The 21,986-nt window shown below is 49.3% G+C and overlaps 4 protein-coding genes across 4 annotated transcripts; 3 read left to right on the top strand and 1 right to left on the bottom strand.

Annotated features, from left to right (window-relative positions):
• Positions 1-569: 569 nt before the first annotated feature.
• Positions 570-5,171, top strand: IUM83_06477 (Integrase catalytic core protein; the record flags this gene model as incomplete). The annotated part of the gene is made up of 3 exons (XM_067930688.1): positions 570-1,373; positions 1,510-2,061; positions 3,285-5,171. The coding sequence occupies 3 exons, from the start codon at positions 570-572 to the stop codon at positions 5,169-5,171; spliced, it is 3,243 nt and encodes a 1,080-aa protein (XP_067789798.1).
• Positions 5,172-6,823: 1,652 nt separating this feature from the next.
• Positions 6,824-7,751, bottom strand: IUM83_06476 (uncharacterized protein; the record flags this gene model as incomplete). Its single annotated transcript, XM_067930687.1, has 3 exons — positions 6,824-6,931; positions 7,296-7,542; positions 7,606-7,751. The coding sequence occupies 3 exons, from the start codon at positions 7,749-7,751 to the stop codon at positions 6,824-6,826; spliced, it is 501 nt and encodes a 166-aa protein (XP_067789807.1).
• Positions 7,752-8,458: 707 nt separating this feature from the next.
• Positions 8,459-9,576, top strand: IUM83_06475 (uncharacterized protein; the record flags this gene model as incomplete). Its single annotated transcript, XM_067930686.1, has 2 exons — positions 8,459-9,389; positions 9,458-9,576. The coding sequence occupies 2 exons, from the start codon at positions 8,459-8,461 to the stop codon at positions 9,574-9,576; spliced, it is 1,050 nt and encodes a 349-aa protein (XP_067789702.1).
• Positions 9,577-19,859: 10,283 nt separating this feature from the next.
• Positions 19,860-20,180, top strand: IUM83_06474 (uncharacterized protein; the record flags this gene model as incomplete). The annotated part of the gene is made up of 1 exon (XM_067930685.1): positions 19,860-20,180. The coding sequence occupies one exon, from the start codon at positions 19,860-19,862 to the stop codon at positions 20,178-20,180; it is 321 nt and encodes a 106-aa protein (XP_067789806.1).
• Positions 20,181-21,986: the final 1,806 nt, after the last annotated feature.

Raw genomic sequence — 21,986 nt, 5'->3', positions numbered from 1 at the left:
GGCGTATGCGTAGGCTGTGCGATGGTGCTTGCTCATGTGTTTGCAATGGTCAAGGTTGGGATGTTCATCGTGAGCGCCGACACCGTGGTGTCGGTGCACACGTCGGCCTCGACCAGGAGGGCGTTGGTTGTGTAGTGGGCGTGGCAGCGGAGTGCTGGCATTGCTGCAATTGCTGCTCAGGGACAGTGACGCCGCCAATGTCCGTGTGGGTGTGACCATCGTGAGCGCCGACGCCGTAGTGGTGTCGGTGCTCAGGTTGGCCTCGTCCAGGAAGACGTCGGTTATGTACTGGCAGTGCCACCGGAGTGCTGGTGCTGGCATTGTTGAAGTGCACGTGTGCACTGCAAGCGAGCGGCTGAGGATTGGCCGCAGAAGATGCGTCGGCAGCTGCGACTTTCCCTGCCACCTGAGAGTGGTAGCGCGGTAGTAGATGCAAGGTACCATGTAGAGGCCGAGCTGGCAACATGTAGCTGGGGCAGAGTTAAGCTCAATCTCACTCTCTCTTTTAATGCATCGTTAGCAAGTGCAATCCCGCCCGAGGGCAGGACTTTCAATAGGTTATGAGTCCAATGACACGAGCCACCGACGAGGCCAGCGTCGACGGCGCACAAGCCCCGACGCCAGCTCCGCCCGTCACTAGTCGCGCAAGGACTGACATGGTCGACGACCCTGAAGAGATGAGCGCCGCCGGAGTCCGCGAAAGGGACGAAGGCACCACGGCTGGCGCTAATGCGCCGGCAACTGGAGATAACGCTGCGGAGCTGATGCCACTCCTGCGAGGAGTAGTCGGACAACTGGAGCGACTTGAGGAGTCGCAGACCAAGCTCAAGGCCTCCCAAGACAAGCTCGAGAAGCGGTTGGGAGAGGGCGAGGCGAGGCGCGTGCGCCCGCAGCAGCCCACGACGCCGCCGATGGACTCCAGCTTATTCGCGTCCGCGTTGGGTCGCGGCGCCCGAATGCACATTGACTCGCTCGGTGGGTCGCCGCATACGCCGCTCACCACGACGCCGAGGCGTCCGGTGCTTACTCCGCAGTACTTCGGGCTTCATCAGCCGGGGTACGGAGTGCCCATATCGAATCTGCAGCGCATGTACGCCGCGGCGCAGGCGCCCCAGCCACCGCCGGCAACCACGCCAGCTCCGCCGAATCACCAGAAAGACCAAGCCCAAGCTGGGCATCCGCCCTTCCAGCAAGGAGGCCAGGCCGTGCGTTATCCTGACGCACGCCAGAAGAAGCTGGCGATACGGCCGTTCGAAGGCAAGGAGTTGTACGTCGGCCTGGGTTCCGGGTTCCTCGAGTGGGGCCGCCGTTTCGAGCGGTGGGTTGCTTTGGGGCAGTCAGCGTGCGGCTTCGCCTGGCCGGAGGATGTCAAAGTAGACCTGCTAGGACACTACCTCTCGGGAACAGCGGAAAGATACTACAACAAACAAGTTGAGACTTGGTGGGCGCAGATGCCCACGCTCCAGTTCGTGATGGAGCGCATGTTGGACCAACATCACGCCCGCGCAGGCGATGAAGCTCTTTACGTCGCCCAAGGAGTCCAAACGTTCGTGGCCCGAACATTACATGTATCTCGTGGCCATCTCCGAGGCATGCGGCGGAGGCGCCGACTACATCGTGTTGAACAACATCGTTCAGTACGCGTCCGCGGACTTGCGGACGGTACTGATGGCGAAAGTCGACGGTACAAGAATGGACTATCTCCAGCAGGCGGAAGAGCTTGCCCACTTTGCGCAAGCCTGGGAGCTCGAGCCCGCCAAACGCAAGAACCTCGGCAGAGAGGTGGCCGGTGCAGTGGGCGAGCGACGCGGGAAGGAGACAAGGACCTGTCATGAGTGCGGAAAGGTTGGGCACCTGCGAGCAGTGTGCCCCAATCGAGCGCAAGGAGGAGGCCGGAAGCCGGACCTCACACTGGCTGTGAATGAGATACCAAGCAAGACTGGTGAGGCGTGGATACTGGACAGTGGCTCTACCCGCCACTTGGTGACGAACGCGTCGTGGCTCGACGACGCGAAGGACTGCGAAGATGAGTGCGTGCAGCCGGACGGCAACGCGCTCAAGGTGACAAAGCGTGGGACGCTTACGCTGCGAGTCACTGCATGCGGACAGCCGCAGACGGTGAAATTTACCAACGTCTACTACGCGGAGAACGTGGCCCACCTGCTCTCGCACGGGCAGTTGGACCAGAAAGGATACTTCTTGATGCGCAAGAGCGGACGACCTGTCGTCGCTACCCACGATGGAATGCATGTTGCGTTCGATGTCGACCTCCAGAAGGGCGTCCTGGTGGTACCAGGCACAGTGGAGTGCAAGGCCGAGATGCCCTCGGACGTGATCATGGCGGCGCTGCACGAGACGGAAGCGGAGCCCGTGGGTGCGTCGGTGGACGTCCAGCAAGGCACGTTGGTGGACTTCCACAGGCGCCTGGGGCACCTCAACTACGACGCAGTCGAAAGACTCGCGCAGGTCCCAAGCTCGGGGATCGAGATCATCGACCACAGGCGCGTCAATTGCTTGACGTGCGCCCAGGAAAGCAGTCGAAAAGCCGGCAATCGCGAAAGGATACCGGTGTGCACTCCCCGATTGGTCGCATAGGAGGCGGGATTTGCTCCGACCTCAAGGGGCCCATGACACCGCGGGATCGGCTGCAGAACAGGTATATGGTCAATTTCGTGGACCATAAGACAAATTACTGCCGAGTGTTCCTGGCGAGGACAAAAGATGCTGCATCAAAGCAATTTGAGCACTTCCTCATATTTTTCGAGAAACGATTCGACTGTCGAATTCACGTGCTAAGGACCGACTCAGGTGGAGAATATCAAAACGTAGACTTATTCTGCAAGAACACGGGTGTCGTGCGTCAAAGGAGCGAAGCCAACAATCAGGCAAGCAACGGCAAGGCCGAACGCATGCACCGGACCATAATGAATATGGCCGGGTGCATGATCTTTGCGTGCGGCTTGCCGCTCAACTTCTGGGGTGACGCGGTGCAGTATGCGGCGTATATCTTGAACCGGTCGCCGACGAACTCCAACCCGGGACGAGCTTCGCCGCTCAAGGTGCTGACTAAGCAAACTCCACCTTTGGGAGAGATCGTGGTCTTCGGGTCACCATGCACGGTGTACCGTGACCCACGAAACAAGAACTTTTCTAAGCGAGCCCAATAGGGCATGATAGTGGGCATCAGCGAAGAAACCAAGGGGTACAGGGGATTCCTACCCAAGGACCGGGTGGTAGTGACCACCCAACACGTGAAAAACATCGAGACGCTGGATAAAACCCAGAACGAGCAGGTACAACGCCTGTATATGCGTGAAGACGACGGCACCGACGAAGATGAGTCCACGGGTGATGCTGCGGTTGCCGCTAAAGCGGCCGACACTGGAAATGCTACGACTGCTAGTCGGCGCAAGAAGAAGGGCAAGGGGCGTGCCACGAAGAAGCCCTGGCACCGCGAAAGGCACATGACGCGATCCGCCGCGCGCAAGGCTGCCGAAGACGCGGACAACTCCGACCAGCACGAGGAGCCCAACACGGGTATCGTGAACAACGTAATGGAGGTGGACCCCAAAAACTCTCGCGAGGCTATGCGTAGCCCGCACCGAGATGGCTGGCTGAAAACCATGACCGAGGAGCTGGAGGCCCTCGAGAACAACGAAGTCTGGAAGATCGTGCGCATGCCGAACGGCGTGCGCGTCTTGCACACGAAGTGGGTCTATAAGACCAGACGAGACGCCGAGGGGTTGCTCGAGCGACTCAAGGCTCGACTTGTCGCCTGCGGCAACGAGCAGGAATTTGGGGTCAACTACGGCATTAAGTTCGCCGCCGTCATCGAGATGACGAGCGTGAAGATCATCCTAGTACTGGCCAGGAAGTGGGGAGTGCCTGCTAAACATGGAGACGTACCGAATGCCTACGTAAAGGTCGAGAAGGAAGCCGAACTAGACATCTACCTACGAATCCCGCAAGGGATGGTGCTCCCGAAGGAGCTATTGGTGCAGCTTGGAGTGACAAGCGTCAACGAGGTTGTGCTGGAGCTGCGCAAGGCGCTCTACGGCCTGAAGCTGGCCGGCCGACTCTGGAGCAAATTGCTTCACAAGAAGCTGATCAGCATCGGTTTCGCCCAGAGCCTGGTAGACATGTGTGTCTACTTCAGGCTCCAGGCTGGTGTTCTGCTAGTGGTGGGCGTCTATATTGACGACCTGCTGGTCACCGGGACCGAGCAAGCCGCCGTGGATGCGTTCTTCGGTGAGCTGGACACGCTCTCAATCAAGGATCTGGGGCGTGCACACAAGTTCCTGGGGATGCGGGTCGTATACGACGACACCGACGGGTACTACCTGGACCAGGAGGTGATGATCACCAACCTGCTAAAGGAGCATGGCATGGAGCACGCGCATGGAGTGCGGACGTCAATAGGAGATGACTCAAATGAGTGCGCGCACAAAGACGCTGGTCTGCTCAAGGCGAACGAATACAACGGGGCAGTGACCATCTCGGACTTCCAGTCATTAGTGGGGAGCCTGCTGTGGCTTGCGAGGTGCACTCGGCCGGACATTGCGTTCGCCGTGCACAAGGTGACTCGGAGCACGCATAGTCCAACCATGGACGATTGGAAGCTCGCAAAGCGTATACTCCGGTACCTCACGGGGACTCGAGAGCTGCGCCTGGGCATGCAAGGCAAGGCCGACTCGGACGAGCCACTGGAGGTGGTCGCGTACAGCGACGCTGACTTCGCCGCTGACAAAGAGGACCGCAAGTCCATCACGGGCCGACTAGTGACGCTCGACGGTATGGCTGTAGCCTGGGTTTGTCGGAAGCAGGGAGGTGTGTCCCTATCGACGATGGAGGCCGAGTACACGGCGGCCTCCGTGATGGGACAAGAACTGTTGGGAGTTCGCGAGCTGCTGAACAACCTCAGCGTGCCTCTGGTGATGCCGATGCCCCTACGTGTCGACAACCAAGCGGCACTCAATCAGTTGAACGGAGAGAAGGCGTCGTCAAAGGCGAAGCATATCGACACCAGAATTAAGTTCATCGTGCATTTCACCAAGACGGGGGTGCTGGCGCCAGAGTACTACGAAGGGAAGAGTATGCCCGCGGACGTGCTCACTAAAGCACTGCCAGCCCCGAGGCTGCGCGAGCTGAGGGGCATTGTCGGACTGTCCTAGTCGGTTTGGTCGCATCGACCGACGAGGAGGAGTGTTGAAGTGCACGTGTGCACTGCAAGCGAGCGGCTGAGGATTGACCGCAGAAGATGCGTCGGCAGCTGCGACTTTCCCTGCCACCTGAGAGTGGTAGCGCGGTAGTAGATGCAAGGTACCATGTAGAGGCCGAGCTGGCAACATGTAGCTGGGGCAGAGTTAAGCTCAATCTCACTCTCTCTTTTAATGCATCGTTAGCAAGTGCAATCCCGCCCGAGGGCAGGACTTTCAATAGGCATCACTGGAATTGCATCGGGTGGACGTCGTCCTGGCCCTCGCGAGCGTTGGGGTGGCCATCGTGAGCGCCGGGTCCGTGATGGGGTCGGAGCCTTTGTTGGCCTCGTGTAGCATTGAAAGTGTGTGACTCCACTGCGAGCCGCAGTCTGCGACGCTTGGTGCATAACGGTATCTTTCCGTAAACATTAAAGTTTTAACGTTAAAAATTTGCGGTACTTGCCGTTATCGTGTGTAACGGCGAAAACACTACTCAGGAGCAGCGACAAAAATAGATTCCCAAATATGAGGCTGAGCTTGGCCTTCAGCATTTGGGTTCGAGTGATGTTGCTGAAGAAATTACCGAGGCATGATGTAAATTCTGTCAAGCGTTTGACCGCGAAATTGCACCAGCTGAAGACGTTGCACTGCGTCGTTTGGGCCCGCCGTACCGCCGGCAAGCGTTGCTGGTTCCGGCGTGAGTAGAAGCACGTCCTTCCTGCAATACATGCTACAATCGGAGTGTCCACGTATTAGTCAGACATGCTACATCTAATAACTAGATGGTATTCTACTGCCTACATCCTCATCAGTACTATTATTTAACACGGATCATGTAAAATATTATTTCATCGGTTATTTAACCCCTTGGTTCCCGGAAAAAGGGGGCCAGAACACGTAAGCGAACGTCGTAGCTTACGACTTATCCATGTACCATTGGTTTTGTATGAGGCATAAATAGGACGTGGGTTTAGGTACATAAGGTTTCGAGAGGTTTTCAATTCAATGTCGTCAGTTATACACCTTTTAGATATCGAAAGCAGCGGCCATGTCGTAACTTACTCCTCGAGAGCAAATCTAACGATAGAAAAAGAGCAGAGACGTTGCGCAATGAATCCAGGCAAGCCAAAAACCAAAGAAAAAAGGTGCGTTGCTTAAAAAAAATGCATTATCAAGTGCCTACAGCTCACGCATCAACTGAAACGCAGCTCACTCATCACAAGCCTACTCATCCTCGCTGCATTCTTCATTGTCGGACTCGCATCCGTCGTCGCTGCCGTCTGCGCGGAGCTGGAGTTCGCGGCGGGTCTTCTTGCGGACTCCAGCTGTCTGGCCGGGACGACGCAAGACCACGCGCGTCCCTAGGTGCGTTGGGATCGCCTCGCTGGCGCCGAAATCGTCGTGCCAGATCTCAAAACAGGTCTTGGCTTGCCCCTTGTACTAACGTCGACTTTTGTTACACAGCCAACACTTTGCGTCGTCCACCGAGCAGCGCTCACAGAACCAGGTGGTCTGGTAGGACTCTTGTGCTTGTTGACTCGCAACAGCGCGCACACCTTGCAGGCACGCTGCCTGCGCTGCCTGCGCTTCTGGACGCCACTGACCGTCACCCAGGCTTCGATCCGCTACGACGCGTGCATGTGTCGTGCGCGCGCTCGCTTACGCTTCTGCGACCCAACCGTCGGCGTGGCCACGACTCCAACGAAGTCGTGGGGCTTCATCTGCAAGAGGTTCTGTAGCAGCGCGAACCACTCTCCGCGCGTCAGGCAATGTATGCCGGCCATCCTCGCTGCCTCCTTGTGCGTGAGGTACGCGTTCACGAACGCCATGTCCACGAAGCCTAGGAAAAGGCTTCGGCAGTACTTCTGAAATTTGGTAGAGGTCTGCAGAGAGAAGCGCTGGAGGCGGAGCTGATCGTGCACATCAACTCCGCCCATCCAGCGCTGGTAGTTTGACACAGCACTCGGACACGGGACGGTTATCGGCCCCACACGCTTGCCATTCGGCCCGATGCTCGACTCCCTCATCGCCGAGCATCGGGCGGAATGTCAAGCGTGTGGATAGTCCGACTGTGGTGTCAATCTGGGATGCACCCACCGCCGGACTCGCAGCGCCCGTGTCTGCCGCCGAGCCAGTGTCCGCCTCTGAGCCCGTGTCCGCCGCCGTGCCCATGCCCGTGCCCGTGCTCATGTCCGCCGTGACCGTGCCAGTAGTCTGTGCTGCCGCTGCGCTGGCAGGCTGACCCGCAGATGCGATTATCCCTTCCATCACGCCGGACTCAAGCGCATACGCGACTAGTGCGTGTTCACCAGCGAATACTCCACTACTATCAGGTTTCACGTATCTGTAACATACACACAGGTCATATTAGTTCAGATTCAAACAGCACGCATTAGTCTATACGTACCGCCTTTCCGTAGATAGACCTCTAGGCTTCTTGTACGTCCAGCCCACCGCCCGAAGTTGCCGCCACAAGAAGGGAAAGTCGAGGTCGCGGACAACTGCGGCAACGGCGGAGGTCTTCTCGCGCTTGTTTGAGCGGATGCGCACCAGCCCGCAGATTCTGAAATGATGAGTGAGTGGCATGTGTCCATCGGCCGGCCCCCTAACCCAGCTTCGTTTTGGCGGGATTATGTCCCCGCCGTTGAATTTTCTCAAATACCTCTTTGGTCTTATAGTTTTGAAATGACTTAAATAAAGTATTGCCCGAGCAAATCTCTATTGTTCCTCGCGCTATGTCGTAAGTTACGACATAGCAAAACTGATACGTCGTAAGTTACGACGTCGGGAACCAGGGGGTTAACCATCTACATTTACCCTAATTGGACTATTTCATCAGAATCAGAAATCGAGGAAACTACTTCTTAATACCATCTGGTGCGAAGGAGGTCTCCTCCAAACCTCCAAGCACCACAAAATGAATCTAACCTATTTAGCGCATTGTCGCTTGATGTAAATTTTCTGAGTTATAGAAATTCGATCCATCCTGATATTTGAATATACAGTCAAACCTGTTTATATGATCCTCCCTATTTGAGCCTTGCCATTTATTTGATGCAAGCTTTGTTGCTACCAAATATTTTACTTAGCTTTTGTATAACCGCTGTTTATATGTATACAAGGTATATGAGTCACATTTTGGAGGACCAAATTAGGTCTAACCTGTTTATTTGATTCACACTGTTCACGACCACACACTCTTCAAACCCCCCACTGCTCAACGCCCAACGCCCAACGCAAGCCAGCCCCCTTCCCTCGCAATGTCTCCTCGCACCTGTCTGACGCTAGAACAAAAGCTCCAAGTGCACCTAAAGCTCAAGCAGAATCCTGGCATGAACAACCCCATGCTCGCTGAGTGGATCTACGCGACGTTCAAGGCCCGGGTCAGCCGTGCCACACTTGCCCGACTGCGCAACCTGCCTTCTTCCTACTTCAGCCACGTTGACCTGAGTTCAACCAAGCGGCGCCGAGTGAAATTCCCACAGTTCGAGCGGGAACTGAGGGAATCTTTCTTTCAGAACGACGCTAAAACGGCAATGGCGGACGACGTGCTCCTGCTGAAGGCGCATCAGCTGGCGGAGCGCTTAGGCATCGATTCCACGCAACTCAGGTTTAGCAACGGCTGGCTCCAAAGCTTTAAGAAGCGCAATGGTATCCGCTCCCATATGCTACACGGAGAAGGTGGAGATGTAGAAGATGATGCAGTGCGTGATGCCAGGCTAGAGCTACAAGAGCTGGTAGCACAGTTTGCAACCGATGATGTGTTCAACTTCGATGAAACGGCGCTTTTCTATCGCCTGGCACCTAACCGAACGTTAGCAACGACTATCCGCAAGGGCAAGAAAAAGGAAAAACAACCTTTGACTTTGGCCTTCTGCTGCAACGCCACTGGTTCCGACAAGCTCGACCCAATTGTCATTGGTACGGCCAAAAACACGAGGTGCTTTAAAAAGGGAGCGGCAATTAAAGGTAAACCTATATTGTACAAGTCCTCCAAGAACGCCTGGATGACATCCGTCATTTTTGACGAATGGCTGCACCACTTCAACATGAGAATGGCGGCCTCCAATCGCAAGGTCCTACTTCTAGTCGACAACGCTTCGTGCCACAAGATTCTACGAAACCTGACTCATGTGACCGTCCACTCCCTCCCTCCTAACATGACATCCACTGTCCAACCGCTAGATGCAGGTAAATATTTCATCAGTATTGTGGTAAGACCAAAACTAACCAACTCTTTTACAATTTTTTTTATTTAGGTATCATCCGGTCGTTCAAGGCTCGGTACCGAACGTTTTTGTGCGGTGGTGTTTGGATGCGCTTGAAGCTAACATTACACGCAAGCTCAACGTACTTGAGGCTGTCCAATTCTCTATAGATGCTTGGGCTGGTGTGACGCCAACGACGATTACAAATTGCTGGGTTAAAACTCGCATTTTGGGCGGAACGATGCTGGGAAGGGTCCGCGCTGACACGAATTACATTGAGGCGGTATCCGGCAATGAGATGGAGGAGTTGACAGCGATTTTATCGAAGTGGGAGGGCGCTATGAGCGCTAGTGAGTATCTGGCAGTGGACGAGGACGTTCCTGCGCACGAGCCAGATGTGATAGTGGACGAAGCAGCATGAAGTGATGCAGTTTCGCAGGACGAGCAGGAGGAGGAGGAGGAGGATCAGGAACCCACAATTCAACCTGCCATCGCTCTGAGACACTGCATGGAGCTGTCTGCATTTCTGCTTCAATGCGGAGAGCAGACTGATAGAGAACGAAGAGCTTTACAGACCGTGACCGCTTTGGTTCGGGAGACTACAGTGAACGCAAAGCGGCAGCGAATTATGCGCGATTTCTTTACGTGCACCACATAATTATTTTTTAACTGAGTCCATTTTATATGAGTCATTTTTGTAGATGGCCACCAACGGGGCCTCATATAAACAGGTGTGACTGTAGTAAGTATAGATAGTCATATCATACGATCCAACGATCCAACTACCATCCATGATTGCTCTATCATTCAATTCGAAGTATTCATCACTTGAGGCTATGTTAAAAGACACATCCTACTGTAAATGGTAAATGAAACAAACCTGGTTTGCTTATAGACGAGAATACAGTATCGTTGATAAAATGTTAGGTCCATGCGAACGTGGTAAAGGTTTAGAAAAGGAGGTCAAGTACAAGAAAATATATTTCTCGTGTAATATGACCTGATCCATTCTAAAAGTGCGAACAAATATGAACGAAGTAGCAGATTCGTGCCCACAAGAAATCAATGCGTAAATTAGCTGGAAGAGTCAAAATCAAGAGCGAAGACGCGACTCAGTAGATTTCAAATTATTTTTTTCAAATTGACTTTTGATGCTAGCACTATACTAATTCCATTCTGATACAAGGCTAAAAAAATATAACAAGTTTTTACGACCCGAAATATAGACCTGATATATATATATATATATAGCTATGCTTGGATACGAACTCGAAGGACTACGCCGGCTTAAGATCAAACCCATTAAATGGGGTACCAGCAACCGGCTCAAGGTGCGAGGACGCACAGGTAAGATGGTTTTTGTCGTAAAGCCAAGCCTTCCTAAAAATATGCGCCTCATTGCCAAGCAATACAAAGTCTCCATGTATAAGCTCAACAAGCGAATCTCACCCGATTATGTCCAGGATGTGAAGTATAAGATGGCTCAGGGTATATACGGGGAAACGCACTCAAATGAGCATATCCCAGCAGGAGATTTCTACCACAAGCTTGAGAATGTTATGAACCCTCAGACCAAGGCTTACAAAGTCAATATTGCTCTCGGATATACGATGTATGATCCCGCTAATTCTATTTCCACCCTCGCGTTGCTAATACCTACGTCTTCGACAAACCATTCAATATCAATAGCTGTGCTGACGTGTGAAAGGTTATCACTAAGATTCGACAAAAGGAGTGATCTGACACGCTCAACTATCCGAAGTCAGGAGTCAAGGTTAAGGAGATAACGGGTTTCAAGATCGTTATCGATTATCGAGACGATACTCTTGGTTATAGCTACGCTCTCGTCCCTGAGTTCATTAGAAACATAGATATATCGTCAAATTTCCTCGAACCTATGACAAATGCGTATTCTTTTGCATCGTTTATCATCTACAGGAGAAGAAGCAACGAAAGGTAGTATTGATGTGACGGAAGCATTCGAGCGTCATTGTTCATACAAGAAGCTAAACTACTCTCTAAGTCTTTACAAGAGCTTCAAACCTGCCGTCTTGCTTAAATTCGATCAACTTGAGGAGTGCTTCAATCTAAATATCAATATCTATACATTTGATAAAGAGACTAAAACAGTTGAATGCAAGCGTCCGACCGAAGGACTCTCAACATTCTATCATATGACAATCATGCCTTCTACATCATGGATATTGATCGTGTCCAAAGCAAATACATTTGCCCTAAGTGTACTATGGCTTTCGACAATGCTGAAAACATGCGGTTCCACAAGAGGAATAAGTGTGATCAGATCAATCTCGAATCATTCATCAAGGTTCCCACCGTCTATAATGCTAAGGAGAATAGCACCAAGCGAATCCTTCGAAAGTATTTTGCCAAGGATGTGGACCACTACCTCGATCACTTTATCGTTTTCGACTTCGAAGCCATCCCTGAGGACTACGGCCAAAAGCATGGTGCAAATACTATATTCGATACCAAGCGTGTTCATGTTTCAGTCAGTATCTGTGATTGCTTGACTAAGGAGAAGCAATGCTTTGTCAATGAGGATCCTTGTGCTCTGGTCAAGCATATGATTGTCTATATTGAGATTGTGTCAAACAAGATCGAAGACTATAACAGAGCCAAGTTTGATAAGCTCTTCAAATCTATTTATTTACAGTTTTTACACCTTGATAAAGCTTATCCAGGGATTATGGATGGAGTAAATCTTGGAAAAATTCATCAGAAGAAGAAGGAAACCCCTAAGTTGAATACATATCTAAAGCTCAATAAAAACTTATAAACGATGATTGTGATAGAATAGAGTTACTCGTTGGACAGTCACCTACGATTGGATTCAATAGTGGATCGTACGATCTCAACCTCATTCGCAATGACCTATTCGATATTATTGAGCACGATATCAAGAACGGTGGCTATATGTGCATCGCTACAAAGGCGTTCAAGATGCTCGTCATGATCAACTACGTACCCGCAGGGACAAGCTATGTGAAGTGCCTCGAAACGTACCTCGATAAGTGTAAACGTGAAGACCCGATTCGTTGTACCTGTGAGTTGGGTAAAGGTGTATTTCCATACGGATACATCACGAGCTTCGATGTTCTCAATGAGACTGAGCTACCACCTAAGTCAGCGTTCTACAGCAAACTTCGTAAACAACACATCACGGATGAGGAGTATTCCTGCGTACAGTTCGTTTGGGAATACTATGGGATGGAGACGATCAAGGACCTATTAGTTTGGTATAACAATCTCGACGTTGTTCCACTAATCAAAGCTATTAAGGCTCAGCGTGAGCTATTCAAGCGCGTCGATCTCGAGATGTTCCTCGATGGAGTGTCTTTACCCGGTTTAATTGAAAAGGTTATGTATCAGATCATTGAGTATATATCCCAGGATAAGGCACCAGCTGATCCATTTCCATTCCCACTGAAGAGCTTCCAAGTCTATATCACGCAACAAGATGCGGAAGCTAAACTTGAAATCGGAATGACTATGACTCATATTGCTTCGATAATGCGAAATCAGAAGTATCTGTGCTCTCTATGCTTCTGCAAGCTCGACGAAACGTCTGTTTCAGTCGATCGTATCAACAATAAGCTCGGCCCCATCGATGAGAACGCTATGATCACATGCATTGAATGCAACATCGTTCGTAAGGATAGGAACATCGAGGCTTTCAGATATAAAAAGCTGATTGAATTCAATGCTATCAGTTAGTCTTCTCGATTGATGAGGAGGAGTCAAATATCTATCGTAAGATGAAAGATCATATCTCTGGTGGGCAATCTATCATCTTCAGTCGCTACGCGAAGCGGAATGAGACGAAGATTCGTGGAGGTAAGATCTGTAAAAAGATCATCGGCTACGATGCTAACGCTCTATACCTTTGATGCCTTGGTAATGTTATGCCTTGCGGACGACTTACCACTATCGAAGAGTATGATGGTATCATTGATGATATCAAGAATGATAATATCTTCGGCTTCCTTGAATGTGATATTGAGACTCGAGAGTACCTCAAAGGCTATTGCAGTGAGATGACACCAATATTCAAAAACGTTGATATCGAACCATCAGCGGAGGTAATTGGACAACATATGAACGACTTCAATGAATTGAGGGGCAAACCCAAGTCAAAGCGAGGGCGTACAAGCTCATTGGAAGCTACTTCGGGATGAAAATATTGATTTACACGCCTGTGCTCAAATGATTTCTCAGTCATGGTTTGGCCATCACACATACATACATTTGTATCAAGGCGAATAGTCATCGTCCATTCAAGTCATTCATGGACTAGGTAACCACTGCACGACAAATAGGTGATGAAGATGATACCAAAGACGTGATTGCTGATATGAAGAAGCTTGCTAGGAATGATGCTTTCGGTAGCTCTGGTATGGGTATGAGCAAGCACAAGGAAGTAAGCTACGAGTCTGATCCAAACGTTATTAACAAGGCTATCGAACATTTAACTCATAAAAGTCTGACCGAGTTCAGTGGTGGAATAGTTGAGCTTAGCAAAGATAAACGTCGCCTTAATCGTACAAATCCGATTGAGCTATCAATCACCATCTATCAGTTAGCTAAGCTACGTATGCTTCAATTCTACTATGATTGCATTGATTTCGACTTCGATCGCGCTGACTTCGAATATCAGGATATGGATAACGATAGTGGCTATATTGCCTTTAGCGACGAGAAGCCTTTCCCAAATCTTATCAAGCCCGACCTTATTGGTGATTTCAATGAGCATAAGTATGCGTGGTTTCCGAGGGATGATAAGAAGGATAAAGTTGCTTTTGATCGGAGAACACCTGGCTTGTTCAAGGAGGAATATCGTTGCAATGCTATGGTTAGCTTATCGAGCAAGAACTACGTCTGCTACGTTCCCGATGAGGAGTGCAAGATCAAAAAGGATAAGTGGATCATTACGGAAATGAAGTTTATTTCAAGCTATCTGCCAAGGGGATTCAGAAATCTAAAAATATCACAGAGCTCACTCCTGAGAAATTTGAATCCGTTATCAAGAAACGTATATCGATTCAAGGTACCAATACTGGTTTCCGTGTCTGTAGAAATACGAATTCGATGATGACTTATACACAAACCAAAACAGCTATGGGGTATTGTTACGATAAGCGAAAGGTGGGAGACGATGGTATCTCAACCAAGCCACTTCCCATTTAAGATAGCTCTGGAGAAAGCTATTATAGAGTAAAGCTATGGACGATCTACTTGAAGATTTATTCTATGATCCTGAAACAGGATTCATCTCATCTCGGCTCTCTATCAGAAGGCTGAGCTAAAGATCCTTCTATTCGATTAAAGGACGTTCAAGAGTGCTATAAGGATAAGTTGGACATATTGCGTCATGTTTCACAGAACAATAACTATGACAACTTCAAAATCGCTTCTCTTGATCGTAACGCATGGCAAATGGATCTAACCTTCTAGGAGAAGATTCCGATCTTACCAGGAGTCGATATCAATTCTCGTTTAGGTTTCGCGAAGATCCTCAAAAATTAGGGAGCAGCAGCAGTATTAACTGGAATTGAACAATTCGTAAAAGACGAGAAGGTTGATATCTTCACATCCGATAGTGGCAAGGAGTTCTTTATTCGAAAGGTTCAGGGGTTTCTCAAGGAAAACAATACAACCCACTACAACAATGATGCAGGCTACCATGAGACGATGGGCAAGATTGAACGCTTTAACCGAAGCATTAAAATGCGACTATTTCGCATGAAACGACCCTTGACGGAAGGCCTCCTGGCAAGCTTAATATCCAACTGCAACAACACTTGTCATACGGCTATTAAAATGACGCCGAATCAAGCCAAATGCACTGTCAGATACAACGATTTTGATCATTATAGTCAATTAGCTGAACGTGTGGAGAATGATATGAGGATATGAGTTACAGTACTCTATCGACTCTTTAAAGGTGTATTTGATAAAGAAAACGCGCGATGGAGCAAAAGTGGCTATGGAATCGTTGGTATCGACGGTTATCGGGTTCAGATTCGATCGAAAAAAAGTCATAGACTCTACAAGAGTCCCAATGATATTAAACTATTCAACGCTCAGACGACTGACGCTCCATTCCAAAGCGGCGAAATCTATGAGTCTCGGCGACTATTTGAACACATAAAAATGCCTTCCGGCAAGCTCAAATACTTAGTCAAATGGAAGGGATTTGACGAACCGACATGGGAGAGTCAAGACAATTTGAGGTTGATCAACAAGGCAATGTGAAGCAAGATTGAGGGAGAATACTTCAGACGATCAAAGAGTGATTGAAGCTAAATTTCGTAAACTCACTGGTCTCGGTTTAGGCATCTCAATAATCCTCTGGTCAATTCTTTTCTTAGGATTATGTTTTCTAAGCTCCTCAGCCTGATCTTGCTATTATCATCTACGCAAGCTGACAACGGATCGTAGTCAAAATACTCAATATCCATATTTTCTTGGCTATAGTATATGTATACATAAGTATAACATCCTGAGATAAATATCTCTATGACTTGCCTAGCCATCACACTACTTAAGAAGCCATGCTCAAGAGAACCTCTCCCCTGCGGATATTGCTCTCAACTCTCGAAGGACTACAAGATCCAAATGTACAAAACATAATTGAAGAAGATGCACACGCGGATGCGCATTTTACTCAGAGAAAGTCAATAATATGAATATGATGCACACTGATATCCACCGACTCGACTACATTAAGTATCGACTTCAGCTGTTAGACTCGACGTGCCCATATCGATTCATATGTTGCGATCTTTGCTACAAAGAAAACATATTTGGGCTACCACGATGTGTACCAGGATGCCTACATACATCTACTCCAGAGACTCAACCCGATCGCCCATAAATTCACCATGAGATTATGGGACTCATCCGATGACATACAGGACTCAACGGAATATAAACGTCGATTTATAAATAAATTATCACCCAACACATATAGGATTCGACAAATGTTTCCTAATTTCACATCGCTAGCTCAGCGTGAGCAAAACCGCATTGATATACTTGAACGAACGAAGCTCCGCGTCCGACAGAAACATGCAGCTCGACAAATGTTTGCGGAAGCGTCATAAGCATCGGACGCAGGTAAAACCATCTCACTTGACAAGTGGTCCACACAGGACTCGAATGATCAGGTTGGAGATGATGATTTAAAAAAGCCTTGAGTACTAACTGAAAATCAAGATAATTCACTAAAATCCTCCCAGAAAATCCCTGAGATCTCATCACTCGGAATCAACACTGATCCACTGGAACCAAAACCTATTATGGTGGAAGCTGACACGACTGAAAAACCAATCATGGTTGAAGCTGAAGCAGTTGCTAAACCATCTACGACAAATATGGGGACTACAGCTAAACCAAATTTGATGGATAGCTCCGTCGGTGTTAAACCTGATATGCTGATGTAGGGATTGAGACCTTAGACAATGTAGTCATCCGAGATCGCGAGGAGCAGGTTCTATCACGAAATTGGATAAAAGCCTTCTACAAAGCTAATCCAAACTGGGCGACCATCGGAATCCATCCTGTTATGAAGTATGGTAGAGATGCTGAAAAACGTGTCATTCGGGAAAATGGTTCTCTCCGTTATGCACGAAGTGGTAAGAAATTAAAAAATATATGACTCAATCGATTGGGTTGATACTGAAGATAAAATCCGAGATGTTCTTTATGATGGTGAGAGCACTTCGATTGATGAAATAAGTGCCATGCGCGCTGAAGATAATTCGATCGGACGTCAAAGTCGACATCCACCACCGCGATCTGATAGAAAGAGGAGGGGCGAATACGATTTTGAAAATCTAGATACACCAATAAAAGATCCAAGCCTTAATCTAAAATATTTAGATCTATCGACTTCTTCAAAGTTAGATGGCAATGATGCTAAGAGCAAGCTGACATGGGTTATCATTCAGAATAAGGATTTACTCGAGGCTAATAAACTTCACAAGAGCATCACCCCAGTGTTCAAAGATGGTAAAATCTATAGTAAAGGCTATCTGTAGATCGACAATAAATGTATTGCCTTTTTTGTAAGGATTATAACAGACATTGGCCAGCTGACCAGGAAAAAGTTAGTTGGATACTTGCTCTTGACAGGTTCTTATCAATGATCAAGGAGAAAGGGCTGAATTTTAGTATCAAATACTGAGATGACTAGTGAGAAGGTTGCAAAACCTCATGAGCTCGCTGAAGATCTGGTCGACGAACGACCAGGGGGTTAAACTGGTAAAGATGAAGACATGAAAAAAACTCCCTCTGTCCCAGATCTTGAAGCTAAATTGATCCTCACTGCATATTATAGGAAGTTTGCTGGAAATGATATCAAAATTGCGGTAAGATTAAGCCAAATTTTTAATTCGGACAAAGATGTGAAGGTCCACCCAACGGATTATCTCGGTAAGCCAACACTTGCTAAGCCATTATATTTTAGGAATGCTCAGGACAATGAAGTGAAAGGCAATCGAATGTCTTATCTAATGAAAACGATACGATGGATGGACACTTTTCAGTCTCTTCTAACTGAACTTGAAGACTGTGGAAAATATGTTGATGATACCGGAGACACGACTATCGAAAAAAATCTTTATGATAATCTAAAGTTGCTGCGAGAAGCCATCTTCAGCAACGTTTCTGATGTCAAAACACCACTTGGTTATGAAGATTACGGTGATGAGAACCTTCAAAAGGGCTATCATGAAGCAGAAGCAACGTTTCAAACATATGGAGAAGCTATGAGTCAATTGGAGAAGCATATCCACGATTTAAAAAATCAAACTCAGACGCCGACAGAGAAGCTATAAGAGCATCAAGAGCAGCGATAAATGCAACTAAGGTGGCTTATTCGATTAAACTTCGCGAATATCAAATAGCTGAGGCCCAACCCCGTGTATCGGGTCGCGGTGGACTAAAAGGCCGAGGGCTACGAGGGGCAGGAGTAGCGCCATTGGAAGGTGTTGAGCACAAAGGTAGAACATACAATCTCAACGACATTCAAGGCAAAGCGACTCCATCAGCATACGTTTGTCGCAAGATTGGTTCTAAATTCATACGACTTGACCTTGACATGCGAACGCTGACCATCGTTCAGCCTAATCGAAGAAAGGTAGGTCCGATGCGTGAGATCGGCGATTCTCTACAGACCATGACCAAAGACCTAGTTTTCGGAAACGATATCAGTCAGGCAAAGTATGATCATCTATCTATCGATGATAAAAATCTCTTCAAGGAGTTCCTAGAAATGACCCGACTTCGATAAAAACTTCGATCAGCACCTTGAAGATCCGCTCGAGTCGCTTCAGATGGAGTACGATAAGCTCAAGGGTGAGATGATGCTCGGTAATACCAATCCATCGATTTTCAAGCAACTCAAGGCAGTATGCGTTGACATGTACTCCAATCGAGTGATTTCTGATTCTGAATTCAAATCTATTATAACGCGACTACGTAAACGATAAGCATGGGCGCAAGCACCTAAATCAGATTTCTAAGCTTGCTTATCGTCACGTTCACGATAAGCAAGCTTAGAAATCTTGATTTAGGTGCTTGCGCCCCTGAAACTATGATTTAATGTTAGTACTAGATACCAAAAACATTTCCAAGAGCTGAGGGCTCTATAACCTCAATGCTGATCAAAACGTTGCTGAGCTTACGGCTATCATGAAGGATCTGCTGATCGAAGATCGCCGGGGCGAGGCTGCGCCCGCTCCAATCAGGCGACTGGGCGTACAAAAAGAAGGAAAAAAAGACGATCAAAACCTTCGCACTATGAGAGCATTGAAGCAACTATTTTTTTTAACTCATCCAGTCGTCCATACACATCGAGTCGATCCGCTTTGAGAATCTCCAACTCAGTCTGCTGTCTCCGAATCAGCTTATGGAGGAAGCAACTCATTTTGGAGTAGTCAACAGTCATCTGAAGTCCTTCCAGATCAACAGACTCGTCCTCGACATGTAAATCTGGATTCAAGTCGTAGTTGATACAATGGTAAAGGTAGTTTTCCACGTGAAGTGAGGTAGTAGTGTTGAAGCAAGGCGGAATGAGCAAGCGGACGAAGCTGGGGAAGATATGGTTTGAAGCAGAATGAAGGCATTACGGCCAAGAACTCAACTTGAAGACCCAACATCTAGTTGTGCAGAAAATGGGTAGGTGGGCTGGCCAATGCCGATCCTGGACCAGGAATCTTGGCCCCCCCTTGCTGTCGTGGTTCATTTGGAGTTATGTCGACGCGGGAATCAAGCCCTCACGACCGCGCCACCGTACAAGTGCTGTGGGCGTTTCACCAGCATTGCGTCCAGCACAACGCCTGCCATATCGGCGTAGTTGTAGGAGGCAATCGGAGCCCATAGCTACGTGCTCCCGTATATCCTGCTGGACCACACACGGCACGGAAGCCAGCTGGTGGCGGTGGACGACGCGGTGACCGCTACGCCCTCGCTCTGCTTCCAGGTGGACGTTCCCAGGCACGGATGCTTTCGTCTGGAGCTCGGCATAGAACCGTACCACTGGTTTCGGCGCGGCTCCATGTCGGTCCCCAAGGTGACGACGGACCGTGTGGATGACGTCTCGGCTTGCACGTTCAAGGAGGACTCCGTGGACCGCGTCACGGTCGACGGGTCATGCGGCAACTCGCCAACCAAGCATAAGACGAAGCGCCAGACGAAGCACACGAAGACGCACAAGAAAGCGCACCGGAAGAAGCACCAGAAGAAGCACTAGAAGCACCAGAAGCAGTACAAGACTCAGATCCATGTCATGGTCCGCGACGCCAGCAAGCTGAGAGTTGGGAGAAATGAGCGTCGGCGCCATGACCAAGTACAATGTCGGGAAGTCCTTCTCCGTCATTTATGCGCACGGTGCGGTACACCCACTACGAAGCTCGATTTACATTTCTTCGGGGGCTTCTCACTTCTCCACACAAGCACCCAGTCATTGGATACGTGGCCGCAACACTCCACCGACGACAACCAAAGCGCGCAACAGCTAGTTTTCGGTTTGCCTGGTGAGCGGCCCTGACGATATCGGGTAATGCCTTCGAGCTTACGTTCCCCTCGACCATACCGTAGTGGGTCTAACTTGACTCACTACTACAGCTTACACGGTGCGCTACGTGTATGAGGAAGCGTAAGTACTTAGTAATTACTTGAGTTAATTATATTTGATTACAAAAATATAATTTAAATCAGATAAGACTCCAAGTGACTTAGATGAGGTAAAATGACAACTGTATTTGTTGGTAAATTGATCTTCCTCCTAAATCTGCTAAAAACTGTTTATCATCTATGAAAGGGGTTTACAGCGGCTGGCTGTCAGAGCCCCGCCAATATGCACGTCTCTAATTGGTAGAAATATGTTGCTTTCTACCAATAGGATCTTTGGGTAGGTGTGAACCACTCGTTGTGGTGGCCCACTTCAATGTATCCATTGGTGTGACTTACACCAAGGTGAGGAAGTATCTAAAACCTTTAACAGATATCCTATCTGTTAAAATCACAAGTGGCTTGTAGCCACTTGTACGTGTAACCCTGTTACACCAACCCCCCTTAAGGTTAGACGCGCGGGGTCTCCGCACGTCAATCTTCTGAATTGACCATTCGTCAATTCTCCGCGCTTGAAGAAGAAGCTCGCGCTCATTCAACGATGAGCGCGCGCCAGACGAAGAACCCGAAGGCGGTGGAGAGTCATCCCTCCATCGATGACTACTTCGAGCGCCAGAAGGCGAAGTACGGCGACGTCGTCGACTTCGACGACTACGATGAAGATATGGAGGGCGAGGAAGACTCGCCCCCAAAGCGCAAAGACTCAGTGTCGAGCGAATCGCTCGACCCTCATGCCAAGAACATCCGCCCGCGCGAAGGGGACGAATCAGACGCTTCGAGCTCGAAGCGTTCGCGAACTCAGTGCGATACCCCACTCGCTTCCGCTGGGGCTCTCAGTACTCCGCGCGCTGCCGCTGCAGCGCGTGATTTCAAAGCTAAAGGCTCTCCACGCGCTGCGCCTGCAGCGCGCTATGGATGCCGTCCGCGTCCGAGATCGCGGACCGGTATGGGAACTCGGTACCTCCGAATGAGATGCCGCTGTACGTGTGCAACGCCATCGAAGATGACGCCGGGGCTGTCGAGCTGCACTTTGATGCGGAAACGCATAAAAGGCGCGATTATTACATCGGACCCTTCCATGAGCTCCGATGGTTTCAAAGCAAGAAGACATCTTCTCGCGGCAAAGTGCCCGAGTGGCAGGCACTTTGTCAAAGTTGGAATGCTTTTGTTGAGAACTTCAACAAGAAGCCGAGTGCTTACCGTGATCGGATTAAGCAAGCGCGTGATCGCTTCGAGACGTACTCGAAGTGTGGAAAGTTGGAGCAACTCCACGTTGCTGCGGAGGAGGCTAATGTGCCGTGCGCTGTGCCCGAGGGCTTTCAGTGCATGAAGTGCTTTCCAGGCGCGGTCCGCTTGAGCGACGGCGACATGAACGGGACACGTCGTTCTGTGTGCCCGAGAGTCTCAAAGAGCTCCGTGCTAAGTT

The sequence above is a fragment of the Phytophthora cinnamomi genome, assembly GCF_018691715.1.
Source record: "Phytophthora cinnamomi strain GKB4 chromosome Unknown Contig50, whole genome shotgun sequence".
Lineage (NCBI taxonomy): Eukaryota > Oomycota > Peronosporomycetes > Peronosporales > Peronosporaceae > Phytophthora > Phytophthora cinnamomi.
Note: the sequence above shows the minus strand (reverse complement) of the source record. Positions and strands in the feature narration are given on the sequence as shown.